The sequence below is a fragment of the Falco rusticolus genome, chromosome 4, assembly GCF_015220075.1.
Source record: "Falco rusticolus isolate bFalRus1 chromosome 4, bFalRus1.pri, whole genome shotgun sequence".
Classification (NCBI taxonomy): domain Eukaryota; kingdom Metazoa; phylum Chordata; class Aves; order Falconiformes; family Falconidae; genus Falco; species Falco rusticolus.
The window spans coordinates 77,504,887-77,522,205 of record NC_051190.1 but is presented as its reverse complement, the minus strand read 5'-3'; the positions used below and the strand labels follow the sequence as shown (position 1 = coordinate 77,522,205).

At 42.3% G+C, this 17,319-nt stretch overlaps 1 protein-coding gene across 9 annotated transcripts in view; it reads right to left on the bottom strand.

Annotated features, from left to right (window-relative positions):
- DYNC1I1 (dynein cytoplasmic 1 intermediate chain 1) overlaps nucleotides 1–17,065 on the bottom strand; it is a 193,977-nt gene extending 176,912 nt beyond the window's left edge. For 3 of the 9 annotated variants that reach the window (XM_037386333.1, XM_037386338.1, XM_037386339.1), the window contains exons 1-2: nucleotides 16,847–17,065; nucleotides 832–949 (exon numbers count right to left, since the gene is read on the bottom strand). In XM_037386333.1, the coding sequence (XP_037242230.1) occupies nucleotides 832–939 (108 nt within the window). In that variant the 5' untranslated portion in view covers nucleotides 940–949; nucleotides 16,847–17,065. Of the gene's footprint in view, nucleotides 1–831; nucleotides 950–9,706; nucleotides 9,831–16,846 lie in introns of all 9 variants that reach the window. The other 6 variants (XM_037386337.1, XM_037386340.1, XM_037386341.1 and 3 more) reach the window with 4 other exon arrangements.
- Between the last annotated feature and the right edge of the window lie 254 nt (nucleotides 17,066–17,319).

Genomic DNA, 17,319 nt, shown 5'->3' with positions numbered 1-17,319 from the left:
ATGCTGATTTCTTGGATCACATCACATTTCCACAGTAATTCCATGAAATTCATGTACAATATTAAAGTGTCAGTTTAAAAGGAAACCAGTTATTAGTAAAGGATAACAGGTGCTTTAAACTATAGTAAGTGTTGACATTTGAAGGAAAGGAAACATAATCACTTAATGCTTCTCTGACTTTGCATGAAAATGAATATCCACTCCCTGTCAATTCTCACCTCTATTCCGCTAAGTGACTGAATAAAATGAAGTACAAACCCCTTAATGAAAAACCTAATGCATATTGTCAAGGACAAATAAACTAATATGTCAATCAAATTTTAACAGAACTGAAAGATGCACCCATGCCAGCAGATGAAAATGCAATTGCAATTATGTTTTACTTTACTGGAGAATAATAATTGTAAATCTGTTACCTTAGCTAGTAATCAAACTAGTCTTTGGAGTACAAAAATACATATTTAGATTGTAATGGCTTGAAAAAAATGTGAGCCCTCTTTCTGTGTTTCCCCCGCTCTCCACTCCCTTTCCATTGAAGGAGAGCCCAGGAAAAAGCATTGTGGCAAACCAATTTTTCTTTCTACGCACACATACACATCATGTTGTCTAAACTGTTGTCATCTGACAGTGCGTTGGTTTGAAAAGCAATTCCTTCACCCCAACTTTCTTGACTAAAAATAAGCATTTTGATTTTAAGGTCAGATTGATGTGAGTTTGAGAATCTCATTCCACATGACAGATACCTAGGGGTATACAATACTGAGATGTCAAAACCTCAGCAAGCCCTTTCTGCAAGTATGAGCTATCTAAAAGGCATTTTTGCATATTTACCTCTTTCTTCTTCCTTTCTTCCTCCTTCCGTTTCTTTTCTTCTCTTATCTGAGCCAAACGCTGCTTTTTGCGCTCAAGTTCTGCTTTTAAATCACTTTTGTCTGACATCTTGACTCTGCTGGAAAAAGATTTATGGAAACCAAGTTGAAACCAGAATTAAATGTTTTCCCTATTTACTGAAAAAAGATACTGAATTATATCAAAAACAGTGCTTCTAATATTTCTACAAATATATTTCTATATAAATGCTGGCCCTTGGATTATACTGACATTGTAGACAGCAGGACGTTTGTTTCACAATTTTTATTTCTTGAAATTAGACCAGAAAAATCACTGAATATGGAATATATTTTCAAAGGACCTTCCTTAGAAAACTACCTTCACGAAGCAAACACATTTTAGCCTGCTGTTCAAAATAATGCTCTAATGGTTTTACACACTGAAACTAATGTCCTTTTCATTTTCAGCAGCTTCGGCAGCTCTGCCGGACTGAGTCCCAGATCCACGAATGGATTTCAATTTTAAGTACGAGAACAAAATCTGTCCCAAACAGCCCCACCCATCTTAGACAAGTAATAATTTTACTCCCAAAAATTGGAAATATGATAGCTTTTACTTTGGCAGTTGCCTTGAATGGCTGCCATCCCAGGGTCCCCACTGTCGTACTGGTATAGCCCCATGCAGACCCACAGCTCAGTCTCAATATCCTTCACACATTCACCCCTCCAGGGAGAACTCTCACCAAGCTACAGGCTATCCTGCATGAGAATCTCCTCCACCTTTTGCAGGGAAAGCTGGGCTATTCCCCCCAAAAGCCGTACACACAACCAGGCAACCCAGCAAAGCTGAGCTTCTCTTTAACAAAGCAGCACATTGCCCTGCCAACAGTCTCGTGCTCAGATCACCTTTCCAAGAGGCAGGAGACATGTCTAATGTTCCTGGTTTGACTCCAATCACACAAACTTGGCAAAAGCATTTCTTCTCAGCTACTGAAAGACCTCCTTCACCACTTAGTCTTAAAGTCAGTTCTCTGGAGGACAGTGATATGAAGACATGTACACTGCTGGCACTTTAAATCTCACTTTCAACCTATGCTGCTGTTACACGAGTCTTGAAAATGAAGGGTAAAGAGATGCAAAGTCACATCATACAGAAATAGAGCCAGATCTCTCAAGAACATAGGATACCAAACTTTTCCCACAGTTTTAAAACCCTGCCGGTGTTGCCCAAATCCATAAATTAAGTCACAGATAATTTATTTATTTTGTAAAACCATAATCATTATGAGCTGTCATCTAACTGTATCAATACTGATTTTCTTATTAGCACTTTGTTTCAGACAGTCCTGACTAATATAGACATTCACGGAAAGAATTAACTGTCCCTTTTCTATTTATTCACACATCACTGATAACTTCCACCACTGCAACCCAAAATCGATCAGATCAATGGCACTGCCATGTATACGCAATGGAAGTTTATTGTTTGCTTGATGCAGGGGAAATCTAAATGGCAGCTCTCCATTAATATAATGAGAACTCCACCCACAACACTGCCTGGGTGGGTGGATGACCAGAGAGTAAATTTATATGCTAAAAATTATATGGCAGTTTCACCCATCATTAATTCCTCTGCAATCAGCGGCTTCCTCTTAAAAATGATAAAAGCATAATTAGCCTATGATATCGAGCATATTGTCAACCAAACATCACCTGCACATTAAATGCAATCTTGGCCCTAAATGCTTTGTTGTCTTCACAAGTACTTTAATTAAATAAAAGAACAATATTCAGAATCAGAAGAGGAAACAGATCAGTGAAAATGGCAGGCATAAAAGCAGCGTGAGGGATGCCAGAGGCGCCAGTGTAGCTGTATCTGTGTGTGCACCATACCATGGATGCTAACATTTCCCAGTCAAACGTCCAGCTCAGGCCCACCAGCAGCAGTTAAACCAGTCCAGCTCACACTGTCACAGACTCTGCACTTCAGCAGAGCTGCCTGTCCTGGCAAGGTACGTTGCAGTCCTTCCAGGGCCTGGGAACTCCCAGTTCAACCCATAACCCCCAGTAAATGGTATGGCTGGGAAGGACATTAAACTGCTGACAAACTGGGTGCTCTGGCTGTATGCGAAGGACCATCATTTCTTTATTCCTCCATCACTCTGGTCCTGTTCATGATGATAACATTTTCAAATTGAGAAAGAGAAATCAAAACTGGCAGAAAAATTGCATTTGATACCAAGCAAACTAAACACTAGCACCTTAAACAACATTAATCTGTGTGATCAGTTGACGTCAGTGAGCTATTTTGTACATGAGAAATGCCCGGAGAAGAAAACAAGCTTTCTAATGGCAGTGCAGGTAGTATTTTGCCTACCAATCTGCTCAGGATTTGTCAGTCTCTCTCAGATATGGCTGAAATCCCATTTGAAGTCATTTTCCTAATCTGTTGCACACATTTGAATTCTCATTGTGAAGTTCCCCCTCAGAGCCCTCCAGACTAGATAGAGGTTTTGCATCCTTTTAGTTCTGCAGTTTGGCAACAGAGAACGAGCTCCTGTTTCTGGGCAAAAAATATGCAAATGTGTTTTAAGGCTCACGACAGAAGCCCTGAGGGTTTGGCATCCCTTTCAAGCTGTTCGTCGGATATCAATGAACGGCTTTCTAAAAATTCGTTCCCTTCATGTCAGGGAAGCTAATTAGCTTTCCCCGATTTGAGCACCAACGGTTTAGCGCCTGGCCCCTTCTTTACAATGCCCTAGTCAGGGTAATCAAATCCTATTATAACTTTGCCCTATTTTTAACAAAACAGATCTTATATACAACAAAGATGATGATTAAATTTCCTTCAAAGAATGTTGCCAGAGCTGCTACAGAAAGAAATTAATCTCAAGTTACTTTCATCCTGCATATATTATAGTCATGCCTTAGCCCCCCAAACAGCTTTCCAACTTTCAAACTGGCTATTTACAGTTTTAGCACAAATTGAACACCAAAGGTGTGTAACCACCTTTCTCAGATGGCAGCAGCTCAGGAGTGAGCAAGGAGGCGAGCGTACTCGTCACTCTGCTTGGCATTAACCATGGAGTTAACACTCTGTACTCATTACTAGGAACACGTTTCTAAAAATTGCTATTCTGAGTGCCAAAGGGCACGCCACACCAAGAGAGATAAAGGTAAACAGTAAAAAAGATTTACTTCTAACATCCACTGTGGTGCAGATAACAGCCTGAGGCTTATGTGCAACCTAATCTTCTCCACCCTGGGAGAAGGCAGTGGTCAGAGGGAAATGGTAAGGAGCACATTTCGTAGCGAAGCAATTAAATCATCTATCTAGGAGAGGAACACATAGGAACAAACACACTGAACACTGCATTAAATGTAGAAGTAGTTCTCATAGCAGGGCAGCAGTGTATGGCTCCCCTCTTCAAGGCTGCATAATCTTAGACCAATTTTTATTTTGCTTGGCCCAGTTTTACTGTCAAGTGACACAGTTTTAAAAGGAGAGAGACCTCCCACTCCAGAAGAGCTTACCACTCATGTGCTAGCACAAGTTCTTGAGATGTAGCAGGAAACATGGATGTGAACCACCTTGCACAGAGAGCACTTGCCTGCACTACTAATACTCTGAGGAAATTCTCCTTTCTTTGACCTACTGGAGAAAGGAGCCTGCTCCTCTTGGCAAGACTTTTAATGAAATGGCCTGTTCGACTTCAAGATGTCAGGTTTCCCCATACGCAATTAAATATGCCTCAGAGTCTCTTCTTAGGCTTGGAAATACAGCCCATTCCACTTGCACATCAAAGGTTGCACACCAGACCCACCAGGATGCAGCCACCTGGGCACATGCAAACGCAGCAGCAAGGCTTCTGAGGGACTGCTTGCTGGGGCTTCACCACCTACTGGGCCTGTCTCGCTCGGTCTGCATGCCCACAATGTAGATACAAAGCTATCCTTACCATCGATGCAGGTAAAATCAAATGAGTCTGGGTATCCTAGGATGTGATTCCACTTTTCTTAAAGCAGACAACTAAAAGCAGCTAAAATTAAGTTTGCCCCAAAGCCACCTGTTCCTCTCCAATGATGCTGAAGTGCCCTGGGTCATCAGTTAAGTTCTAGAAATCTCCACTGTAAATGTCTCGGACTGGGTGAGAAGAATCCTGCCCTTAATCTGCTCCCAGCAGTTCCTTTTAGCTTGTCAGTGTATGAAACAAGACCTCTGAAAGCCCATTTACATTAATCTTAAAATAATAATGGTGTTTGCACAAACTTCTCTGCCGTACAGAACTTACACGGAACTAATCCACTAAGCTTATCACACCGGCAGCAACATCCCACAACCATTTCATTAATGGCAGCAGTAAGCACAAAAGCATGGGAGATGCAAACAGCATTTTACCCTCAAATGGTTTAAAAGCCATGCAAGTACTTTTGTAGGTACAAGCCAGTTAGACTTACTACAGTTTTATAATAAGCTATAAGGTCTTTATCAATGATCAGTATCGCAATATTTGAGCAGGTATTTTTTCAAACCATTTATATGAGCATTTAACAGCAGAAATAGTCACAGGCACCTAAAAAGGTTTATTACAGCTGCAGAACTAATAAATTGATACTTGCCAGGGTAATAAAACCACAGAGTTAGAGATGCAAAGAGTGACAACACATGTATGTCTCTTGGACTGTAGGAAAAAAGCACAGAGTGCCCAATGTATAATGAATAAACCAAACCCAAAGACAAATAAAATTGTAACAGGGCATATTTTTATAAGTAGAAAAAGAAAATAAGATCTCTCTCTCCTCTTTAAGCTTGAATAGCATCTTGTCTGTATGTTATCACTGAGCCCACCTAAAAGAAAATCTGAGTTTCCAAATCTGGTAGGAGATAAAAAAACCTACAAATTATATTGCTTTTTGCTGTTTGAGGGATTTTTGCATGCTGTTCATTCAGTAGGCTGCACTGGAGTAGAACTGTATTCATCACTTCATAAGCCTCAAAGTCTTTCCTGTTTTGTGACTTCCTATGTTGTACTTTCTATTATCCCCATTGCAATCACCAAAGGGGTTCATTAAATACTGTTACATATGGCATTAGTCATCTTATATAACTAATTAGAAAAAATTGATTCATTAATACACTTTTATAAAATAAATAGGCAGCATCTAATACTTGTAGATGCTGTACATGTATTATTCATATGCCTTCACAAAAAGCCAGTTACTCTTGAGTCCAAACTTGCAAAACATCTTTAGTTTGAAAGGCAAATGATGCTATACAATAAAATACATTACTCAGTGATTTTTTTGTTTTAAAGAATAGGCTTACAGAGTGAGAGTACTATTACTATTGAAACTATTACATATGGGGTTTTATACTGGAAAAAAACCAATTTATTTCTATTATGTACCACATTTGTCTCTATGTTGTACAAACTAACCCATTTCCGACAGCTAGTAATATGCATTCTTACAACAGAAAAAATTCCCATGGGATATACCTATGACTTTTACAAGTGTAAAGTGTCCATACAAAGTATGAAATTGTACAAAGCAGATAAATATCTTTGGTCTGCAAGAAAGCAGAGGGAGCTGTTACCCTAGCATAAATGCATTCTAATTCATGGTATTAATTTGAAAATAATGTTTGAAACACACTTCAAATGGGCAAGAGGGGATAGAATCATCTCCTTGACAGCAATTTTTAAGTAAACATGAGTACTTCTTTCCATCATGCATCAGAATTTGTACTTTACTTCAGTTGAATATTGTAAATACTTTTGCTAAATTGGCTTATCAATGTTTACAAGATTGCAACAATGGGCAAATATTTGCAGATGCAAAAACTTAGGATCTGCAATATTTTAAGGAATCTCCTGTGTGATGAATCCTAGGAAACACTAAATAAAATTGGAGAGACTAAGTATTTTTTTCTACATAACCTTGAGGCAGAACAGTCAGACTTTTTACACTGCATCTGCGTATTTATCTATAAATAAAAATGGTTGTTAAGTCAGATTTCAGGGAATGTACCATTTTTATCCTTCAGTCTCTGAACACTTCTAGCAGATGGGCAAAGGTCTTGTACTTTGTTCTGTAAAGGTTTACAAATCACATCGTTCAGAGATTTGGTTCTGTGCTTCCTCCTGGTTGCTATGCAACAGGTCAGTGCATCTCTAGCCTATTTATTTTGAGGCTGACAGGGTGTAAGATACATACCCACAACTACTCAGTTGTACATCCCTTACAAACTATTACCATTTAATCTTTTCACTTTTTCTTTCATAATGACCCTTCTACAAAATGAACTCAGCTACAGCAGAATTATAGGGCCCCCACAAAGCAGTGTATGAGCAAAGCTCTGCTCCTGCCCATTCTTCCGGCACCAGGCAGTGTCAATGAAGCATCACCTTCTCACCATCCCATTCTCTCGTGTCCCCTTAGCCTCTTACATTGACCACGATCTTTTCAATTCCAACAAGCATAGTTCCATGGAAGAGCCATCAGGGGTGAAGAGAACAAGCTGCTGGCAACAACTCACTGGAGATAAGTGAGAAACACATGACATTGCATCTAGGATTAAAATGACTCTAAATACTACATACTAATAGGTCACTAGAAAAGCTGCTGCACATCTCACACCAACTATGCTCCCTTTATATTGAGTTCCACAGAACTGGCTGCACGTATCACCTCAAAGAAAATAAGACTTTAAATAGGTCTTTTCAAGTGTCTTGGACTTTCCCTCGACAAGCATTAATGAGCACAGTTACAATGATCGCAGATGTGGTGCTGGGAGATGATCCTTAACGACGCAACCAATACCGATTTGTATTCCCTCAAGACCTGACTGAGAAATCGTGCCCCAGTTGCGAGTGGATGTTTTTAACAAAACAACCAATTGCACGCCTGACAACATTTTGATCTTGTAGAATACGAGATTTCTAGGTATCCTTGGTCAGTCCTCTCTATTGGCTTCTGTTTCTGTTATCTTGTACTGTTTGGCTGCAGTAAAACTCAGGGCTCCATGTGTGGCTCTGCATATGCCTGGGAACAGCAGACAATTCCGAGTCTTTCTGACTCTGCATTCCCCACACATTAACTGGTCTTACTAGTCACTTCATATTATCTTCTGTGAATTTCCCAGTTGCTTCAGAAAGGAAGTGCAGGACCTAGCAGGACAGCTTAAAAAAGTGTTCTGACATTCAAAGAGAACCAAATGCAAGCTATAAATTCATAAGATTTTAGAGGTGAATAATGTGAGAGATGACAGAATCTAACCCTCAAGCCACAGGTCATTTATCTAGAAAAAAGAGCTCTACGTTTCATGTTTCTGATTTCAATTTCTTTTGTATGTACTTCCTATATAATGCTCAGATTTCAATGACAGCTGCTGTTATCATTGATATCACCACTTCTTCAAAACCTATATAAAATATCTGGTTCATCCTAACAGTACCAAAGCGCCTCCCAGGACTATATTTAATGCCTTACTGAGACCTGATGTAGAATTCCACCTCAAGATGTCTGCTAGTCTCTCTCTCCTGAAGTGGAACAAAGACTCATTTTCTCCACCCTGCAAACATTTCAGACATTAAAACATGTACTTCCATTCCTTCTGTGGGGGTAAAACTCACCCCTCTGACTTTTCTACCCCCCTTCCGAAATAACCTGAGTGATATCTAGCCAGCAAACTGATACTTAAAGCCTTATACCCAAACATGAAAAATGCATGCTCTAGTGTCTGCTGCTTAACCCAGTTATGACAACTGCCAGGCACACATCAAAGTACAAGCTATGCTGCCAACATGCAGGTTTTGCTGGAAGACTCACCCAGATATCATTTCTTAAAACAAAAACATGCTTTGCTTTGTGGCTGATGTTTGTAAGGATGTAATTAGGCTAAAAACATTGCACATTGATTTAATCTCTGAAGTAAATACACCTAAAGAATTAGAAAGCAGGGAAGAGCCCTGGCTGTAAGAAATATGCAGAGTCTCTCATGTGAGTTCTCATAATTTTTAAGGAAGCAAAATGAAAGCAACAACTCTACCGTGCCCTTCATACTTCCCAGGGCTTCTTTGGCTGTACTAACAAAGCAACATGAACTATCAGAGCTAGCCTTAGCCAATCATCCCTGTTAATCCAGTAAAGATATGCCAAGAAAAAAAGGCAAGATGATAAATACAGGTGTCTAACAGCATAATTTCAAGGACATATCAAGAACTGCAAAAAACCTGAATATGACAGAGGACAGAAGTCTTCCATTTATCTTCTCTGTGGTATTCCACTCAAATGGGAGAAACATGTTTTAGGGTTTGTTTGTGGGTTGGGGGGGGGGTGGGGCGGGGAGCGGCTGGAGGGTTTTTGTCTTGAGAGGACTGAAACCCACCTCCCTAAGGTGACTTGCCTAATGGGTGAGAAAGACCAGAAAAACAGAGATTGCGTTCTTAACCACTGAAGCTATTTTCTACCAATTTCTTTTCTGCAAAGATTCGCTGGACCAGAAGCAGCAGATACAAGAGAGTGGACATCAGTCCCTAACTGAGGCCTCTGGTTCTGGTCTTTGTTTCAGGGTTAGTTTATATTATATGCAATGACTGTTAAGTCTAAAATACAATGCTGTGTTTAGTATCTGGAACCAAAGACTCTCCTTTCTCACTGAGTACTTGGAGCAAGGTGCTGAAGAGCCCTTTGTTTTTTCCCCACATGCTCTGTTGCACCCAAAGAATCTTTAATAGTTCAGACTTACGTGGAGCAGCTTCAGTGGGAAAGACTGGGAAGGTGCCTACTGCAGAAACACACAGCTTGCTGATTAGAGCACAGGTGAAGGCAAATATCTCTTTAAGCAAAGGCTAAAATTACCTGAGACTCCTTACCTGAGGTAAGCCCCGTTCAAACCAGGGTGCACTAAAAGAGGGAGCACATGCTATCACCTGCAGCTTGACATGGAGCACACAGTCTGACAGGTGGGCTCAAGAAATGCAAACCAGATGAAGCAGCCTAGGAGAGACAGACAGCAGACACCCAGGCTGTTGAGTCTGGGGGTTCAAGGGGAAGAACACGTTCAGAAGCAGAACTCTAATATGAAACAGGGATCAGAGACTGCCTGTGCTTTGAGAGCTAGGTGACAGCCAAGCAGAGATTTTTGAGGCCTGCAATTTGGGTTTCTGTTTCTACACCATTCTGTAAGTCTAGATTTACCTGTGCTTCCCAGGCACCATAAGAACTTCAAGTCTGAGGAATTCAGGTACACTCACTGCAGCAGTTAGATACCATTGGCTCTCTTCAAATGAGGAACCTAATGCTATAGATATTTTTTGGAAAATAAATCAACTTTTACTAGTGGTTCTCTAAATATGGGACCACTGGTGGTCCACAACGCAATCAGAAATGGTCCGTGTCTGCTTTCCAGCCACATTAAACGTGAAATGTAAAATGTAGGGGCTTATTGGCTCCAACAGAAAGTCTTGAGGATGAAGAGGGGAACATAGCTTAAAAAGTCTACAAATCATTGCAATATCACAAGAGAGAACAGAGAAGAATGCAGGTTTAAGGGGGTAATACAGGTAGCCCTTTAGCAAAAACGGACATTATGTGTTATGAGAAAGCATAGCAGTCTTATTGCTTTATATATTATATCCATATATCAAGAAAAGTAACACAAAAAATTGGAGGCCACTGACTTTCATTATACTTATGCCTAATTACTTAGTTTAGTGAGATCAGAAACTTTCTTGGGAAGAGTTTGTAATTAAACTTTAAGAACTTAATTAAAAGTTTACTGAATCAACACTGAGGAGGCATGATCTTAAAGACTTCAATATCAATATGAAAAGACGCATATGTCTGTATGTCAATGGGGCTATCTAGTTTTTTACTTCCCTGTCCTCTGATTCATTGATAAGTAAACAGTAAAACCCAATAAGTGCTATCTGCATAAAGGAAGGGCTGTAAAAGGTGTGGAGAACATTAGCAGTAAGATTGTAACATCTTTTTTTTCACCTTAGCCCCTTCCAGAGAATATAATTTACTGTCATCTTTTGAGTTCTGTGCTTTGAACATATAAGAAAAAGACGAAAGCTCTATAATTTATAACCAGATAAAAATAATACTGAATTTTCACAGCGTGTTTTTAATATATTTGAAGAGACTCATAAAGGCTGAGAAACTAGGCTTTCCTGTGTTTTCCTTCTATTCAACTTTCTGTGAAAAAGAAAATATTGTGGGAAATAATGGGACAGTTTTCCCACGGGCTCTTGCAGTACAAACAGAGAATGGCATCACTGTTTTTTTTTTTTTGTTCCCAGTACAATACCCTCCTATCCCATCAGCACAATTTTTTTGTATTATTATTACTACTATGGAGATAGTGAAAGGCAGGAATACAACATTCACACGCTTTGCCAAGTGCAGCAGATTATGTACATGAATAGCTAACTGCACACTAGGGGGTATGATTTAGGTCAAATTTCTTGTTTCCTTCAAAAAGGTTATAGATTTTTAAGCCATTCATTGTTTAATGCACCACACAACTTAAACACATACATATATGTAACACAAACTATCTTTTCTCTGTTTTTTTCAGAAGTAATTTGGGTTCCTAGGCAATGAAGACTGGCAGAAGTTGATAGTCTGTAACAAACTGCTATGAGTGTGTAACAAAGCTCTAGCAGCAGTCAAAGCTAAAAAAGGGCAAAGAAAAGAACTCATTTAGGGGAAAACTGAGATCTGAAAACCTTCAGCATTATGACACAAACCACATTCTGGTTCAGCAACTGCACAAAATGTAACTAGAAACAAACCGATGGGAAAAAAAAAAGTCATACAACTCTGAATAGTGTGATTAAGGAAAATTGTGATTCTTTTATATTACTTACAGAGAAGACAAACATGTATTATGAAGCAAGTCACATGAGTATAGACAGTCCCTCAACTTTGTTTGTGCTGTGAGAATCAAAGAAGAAATTCTTTTAAATGCTCAGTCAGTGGAACAGTCCTGAAACCACGACAGATTCAATACAAGGAATAGTATAGACAGCAGTCTGGGTGGCTTTTTTTTTTTCTGTGACCCTGTTTTGCTAAATATTTTAATTTCTGAAAATACACAATAGCAATCATTTGAAATGCCTTTGCCCCAATTACCAAGTGACCTGGTAACCACTCTGATCCTAACAGCGGTGGTCTAATGTGCAAAACAAGAAACAAGGGCATGCCTTGAATAGTATGGATTTAATACCCCTGTCTATGCACTTTAAGAGCTAAGATCTGTGTTAATGAATACCGAATGGAAGGGCTAAACAGTTTAAAGCAAGAGAGATCCATATTTTCCCTGAATGTGGTCTAGGACCTCCAGTGATTAACTTTCAATACTAACATAGCATACTTTGAGGGATAGCTTTTCCTGTCAAATTCAGCCTGAAAATACTAGAATCAAGCATTAGAAAAGGCTTAGAGACATTGATAGAAATACGTAAACAATACATCCTCCATTATACTTATATTTGATCATACTAAGAAGTCTTGTATCTTCACCTTATTATAACTCCCCATTGTTTCAACACAAAATATACCGCATCTTTCTGCTTGACTGAAGCAAAAAATGAATAACCAAGAAGCAGAATTTGGAATTACTTGTACCACACCGCAGACAGAGGGAGAAAAGAACAAGCAACTAAAACCAGTTCTATCCCAGGGACAGAAGACAAAAGAGAAGGGAAGACCGGTGAGGAGAGAACATGGCATTAAGACTAGTACTGAGGAAGAGAGAAAAGGATAAGCCTCAGAGAACAACAGCAAGAAGGAAAAGAAATGGGAAGAGAAGATACCATTGGAAACAAAAAAGCTATGTCCTTAAAAGATTCCCTCTATAATTGCCTTCCACTGAGTGGCAATAAATGAGCCCTCTTCCTCTGCCAAATTACTCACTAATTATTGTAGGGACAAGCAGGGACAGTCAGCAGCACCTGTGGAATACACAGGGTCGAACTCCACTGGTCCAGAAGGGCTCCTGGGAGGTTTCCTCCTCAGATTGATGTAACCTGTTTCTCCAGGTCAGATCCACATGCATGGAAGCAGTGTTAAACATGAAAATAGGGTAACATGTACTTTTAGTCTAAGATTAACAGCCAAGAGTCACAAGAGTCATCTGAGCAGCGATTATTCATTGGCTAACACAGGTATGTGCACCCAGGTCAAAGCAGCAGCTGCACAGGACCTCATCCAAAGGGTAAGTCAATGCAAAGACTCTCATTGTCTTCAAAAGAGTTTGGGGGTGTCTCATGGCTATCAGACAATGACTTCTGCCATCACTCTGGTGGCTAGATTCACCACCAGTGACTTCACAGAGAAACTTCTATTACTATCAGCTGTAACAGGACAGAGTTGTCTGCCCTTAAAACTTCAGCACGGAGTTACAGTGTGCTGCCCACAAAACACTTCCAGAACTGTCATTCCTGCCCCATGCCTTCTGCTGCTGCAGTGCACTCCCAGACACTCACTAGAATGCTTTTGCCTCAAAAGGGAAAACAAAAAGTGCTGAAGTAGTACAGTAAAAAGAAAAGAGGGAGTACAGTTTTAAGCTCAGGAGGAGTCAGGACGTCATAGCTCTCACAGATCATCAGATGTGTCTTGTATCTATGAGATCTAGTGGCTCCCACATCACTCTGCTTCACAGCTTCCTGCAGCTCCTGCCATCTGCCTGGAAGTAGCCATTTCCCAGAAAAGTTGGCAAGATGATGCCACCTAAAATGAACAGTACTGGGAGAGCTAGCTCATGTATACTGCATACTGCCTTATTTTGAGTGCTTGCAGATGGCCAAGTGAACAACAGCTCCCAATGTCATGTCTGACTTAAAAAGAGCTAGCATGGTTTTAGAAGGATAATTACCAAGTACTAAAGGGACATATTGTGTCTATCTGAGATTTAGACTGAGCCAGGGTCTCAGCTTTTTATACACTTTTTTTCTCAGATTTTTCACATTTTCTGTTCTTTAAGCAGTATTATACCTGCACTACCATTTCTGCCTGCTTATATAGGTCAGTTAAGCACACCATACAAACCCTCATGGGGAAAGCAAGCCCCCTTATGGACATGTAAATGTGTATTCACCTGTGTAACTTGTGTTGCTCAGATGAACTGAAATAAGCTACACTGGCAAAAGAACAGTTTTACTAACACTGATGCATCTGTACTAGAGCACTTTGCCAATATACTCCATTAGTATTCCTGCCAGAAAAATGTTCCTTTTACACACAGACGACGTCTACAGTCATTATGATGTGTTTCATTTAAGGTTTTTGAAATAAAAATATGAAAATATCAGATAAGTATTGCACTGAGGTCATGATGTCTGGCTATGGTTGCTGAAAACCTGAGACCATACCTCCGCAGATATCAATTTCCCCATGCACCTCAGTGAGGATTTCAGTGGTAGCTCCCTGAAAATTAAAGCCTATGGGCAGGATAGGGAAGATCTTTCTGTTAACATTGCACCACTGCCTCCAAGTAGCTGCTTGTTTTGGCACTAGGCATCAGTGACTCTGAAAGATTCCTAATTACTACTGTTGTTGATCAACTTGAGGCATAGCACTAGTTAATAAGCCTGAGTGGTCTTAGAGAGAGCCTATGAACATATTTTAAACCTCTGTGAGAGGACATTAAGTTTGAGGAGCTGAAAGATACCACATGATCACCTGAATCATTAGCAGGAGTTGGTGAAGCTTTGAAAAACAGCAATGCCTTTCTATACCCTTATGTTTTTCTGTTTCACTCCCTTATCTTTTTCCTTCCCAGCCCATTTCACCACATTGTCCAGTATCCTGCAATGGTGAGACCTCTACCGCAACCCATTGCGTCCAGCTCTACCTACCCTCTGTCTCTTCCTGCAGATTGGAAAACTGACGGCAGCAAGGAATGATTTTTGAAACCTGTCTTACAAAAGAAAAGGAGACCAATAGACTCAATCTGCTAATTTATTTTAGAACACAGCAGGTAAGTTCTTGCCACATCATTTAAGAGTACCTACACTGAAGACAGCTCCCAAAGCAAGGCTTTTATCTGTGAGAGACATAACAGGAACCAGGAACCTGAAGCTGGAAAACAAACAAATGCATTTCAATAATGAAAAAAATAGCCACTGAAAGGCATCACAAAGGAGGGCAGCTCACTGCCCTTCCTACTATAGAAAGAGCTGGAAGGTCAGCTTCTTAATTTAAGATCTGCGGTGTACGAAAGAGTGTTTGCCTCACTATTTTTTCTTTTTATTTTCAATAATCACTGCTTGAATAGCGTGTGGTTTATTGCTGCTCCTCCAAAGATTCCTCTCTTGAAGAGTGGATTAGGCAGCACTGAAGTCAATTCATTTTTAAGGTACGCTAATTTGAGGTGTTTAGAGCAGAGGTGTTTAGAGCTAGGAGAAATCCAGCTAATCCAGCTCTAAATAATCTCTTGGACTGCCACATACCTGGCTCTCAGAAATCTGTCTCTTCACATACCAAGGAAGAAGATAGAAAGTCCCAATCCTCGGAAAAGTCTATGCACAGGCAAGGTGCAGAAAGGGCAACACATTTTGTATTTTCATGGGCTATAAATGGATGGTTTGGGGAAAACAAGTGAGGCAGATGATGGTTATCAGAGTGAGCACTCTGTGGGGCAAAGACCTGGGTGCAGCCCCAAGGCTTGTGTTGAGGAAACCCATTTTTGCTGAGAAATGCTTCACAGAAATTATAGAAGGAATTTTATCCACCTTCACTAAATGTGGAGACTGTTACTAGAGATGTCCTCTCAAATGGAAAGAAAGTATAAAGAGGAACCTAAATGAATCAGCAAAGAAAACATAACTTCTTCCCTTTAACTTGGTAAGAACTTCAACAAAGCACATTTGGTAGTAACAAATGAAATTCCTTGGTGTCTCTGGCATCCAGTAAGGAGGTAGATGGTCCCGGCATTTGGATTTCCATCCTGAAACAGGTTTTGCAGCACTGTGCTTCATGATATTTAGAGCCATTTCAGGGTAATTTAATGTCCTCATCCAAAAGTGAAGAGCTGACAAAACCCTGTATGTCTGGATAAATTACCAGGTGCAAGTGCCAAAATCACATGCCAACTTCATGTCAGGTATTTCCATCTCACACACACACACACACACACAATCGCAGGTTAGATTGCTTGGTCTGCTGAGGATCCTTATTTTATATTTATAGTTGAAATTTGTACTTTCTGTCCATGCCAATATTACCAGAAAACCGCACATCGTTCCGGCCAGTGAAACAGGGGCTTTGTCTACGAAATACCTAGGGGTCTTAGGCTCTCTGCTGACCCCGGGGGATGGGGCAATGTAACCGTAGTAACATCCTTCTGAAAATGTATTTCAATGAACTACCAGCGAAAAAGGCCTCTCACCGATTCACTCCTTCTCGCACTGCTTTAGGGAATAATCTTAGGAACGGGAACGGATCTAATTCTCTTGTCTGCCGTCGCCGTGGACTCGGCAAATCCACTGTTGCTCACGCCGTGCAAAGAAATAAAGACAGGAAACTTTTTCCCTCAGCCCCCTCCTTTGCTTTAAGCCGCTCGGCGCCGAGGCACCGGGAGCCTGCGGCAGCCCCTCGCGGCGCGGCGGGACGGGGCGGCCAAGGGGCCGGGGCCGGAGGAGCCCCAGGGACTGCAGCAGGTGCCGCTGAGGCCAGCGGGGCTCACCGCAGCCCTCCCTGCCCGCTCCCTCCCCGGAGCCGAGCTGCCGGGGTGGAAAAGCCCCGCTCCCCGGAGAGGGCCGGCCGGCTCCTGCGCGGCAGCCGCGGGATGCTCGCTACAGCCCAGCCCGGGCTGGCTGCCGGGGAGCGCCTCCGGCGGCCGCGCCGAGGCTCCGCGGCCGATGCGCATCCCGAGAAGCGTGTCCCCCGCCCGGCTCCTCCGCCGCCAACGCCGGCACCCCCCAGGGGGACCCCCCGCTCGCCCCCTCCGCCGCGGCGCGGCGCGGCCCCGGCCCGGCCCCGCAGCCCCCCCGCGGGTGCTTTACCTCCGCCGGCGCCCAGGAGATGCGGAGAGGCTCCCGGCGCTGCGCAGCTCTCACCGAGCCCCCGCGGCCGGGGGAGCAGAGGGACGCCCCGCTGCCCGAACGGCTGCTACCGGCGGCGCTGCACCGTGCCGTGCCGCCCGCCGCTGCAGCAGGACAGCCGCCGCCGGCTGAATGTGCTGTCTCACGCTGGACAGGCTCCTCCCGAGCGCTGCCGCTGCTGCCGCCTTCCTCCGCCCGCCTCCTCCTCCTCCTCCTCCGCCCGCGCCCCCGGCGGCGACACCCACCGCCGCCGCCCGGCAGCGCCCCGTGGGGCGGGGGCGGTGGCGGGGCCTCCTGGGGGGGAGGAGGGCCTGGACCCCTGCGCCTGCCCCCCGAAGCAACGCCGGTCTGAAGTGGGCTCCCCCGGGTTCTCCGAGGACCCCTCGTTGTCACCCCTGGGTGTCCCCCCAACACGGGCACAGGCTAACCGCTGC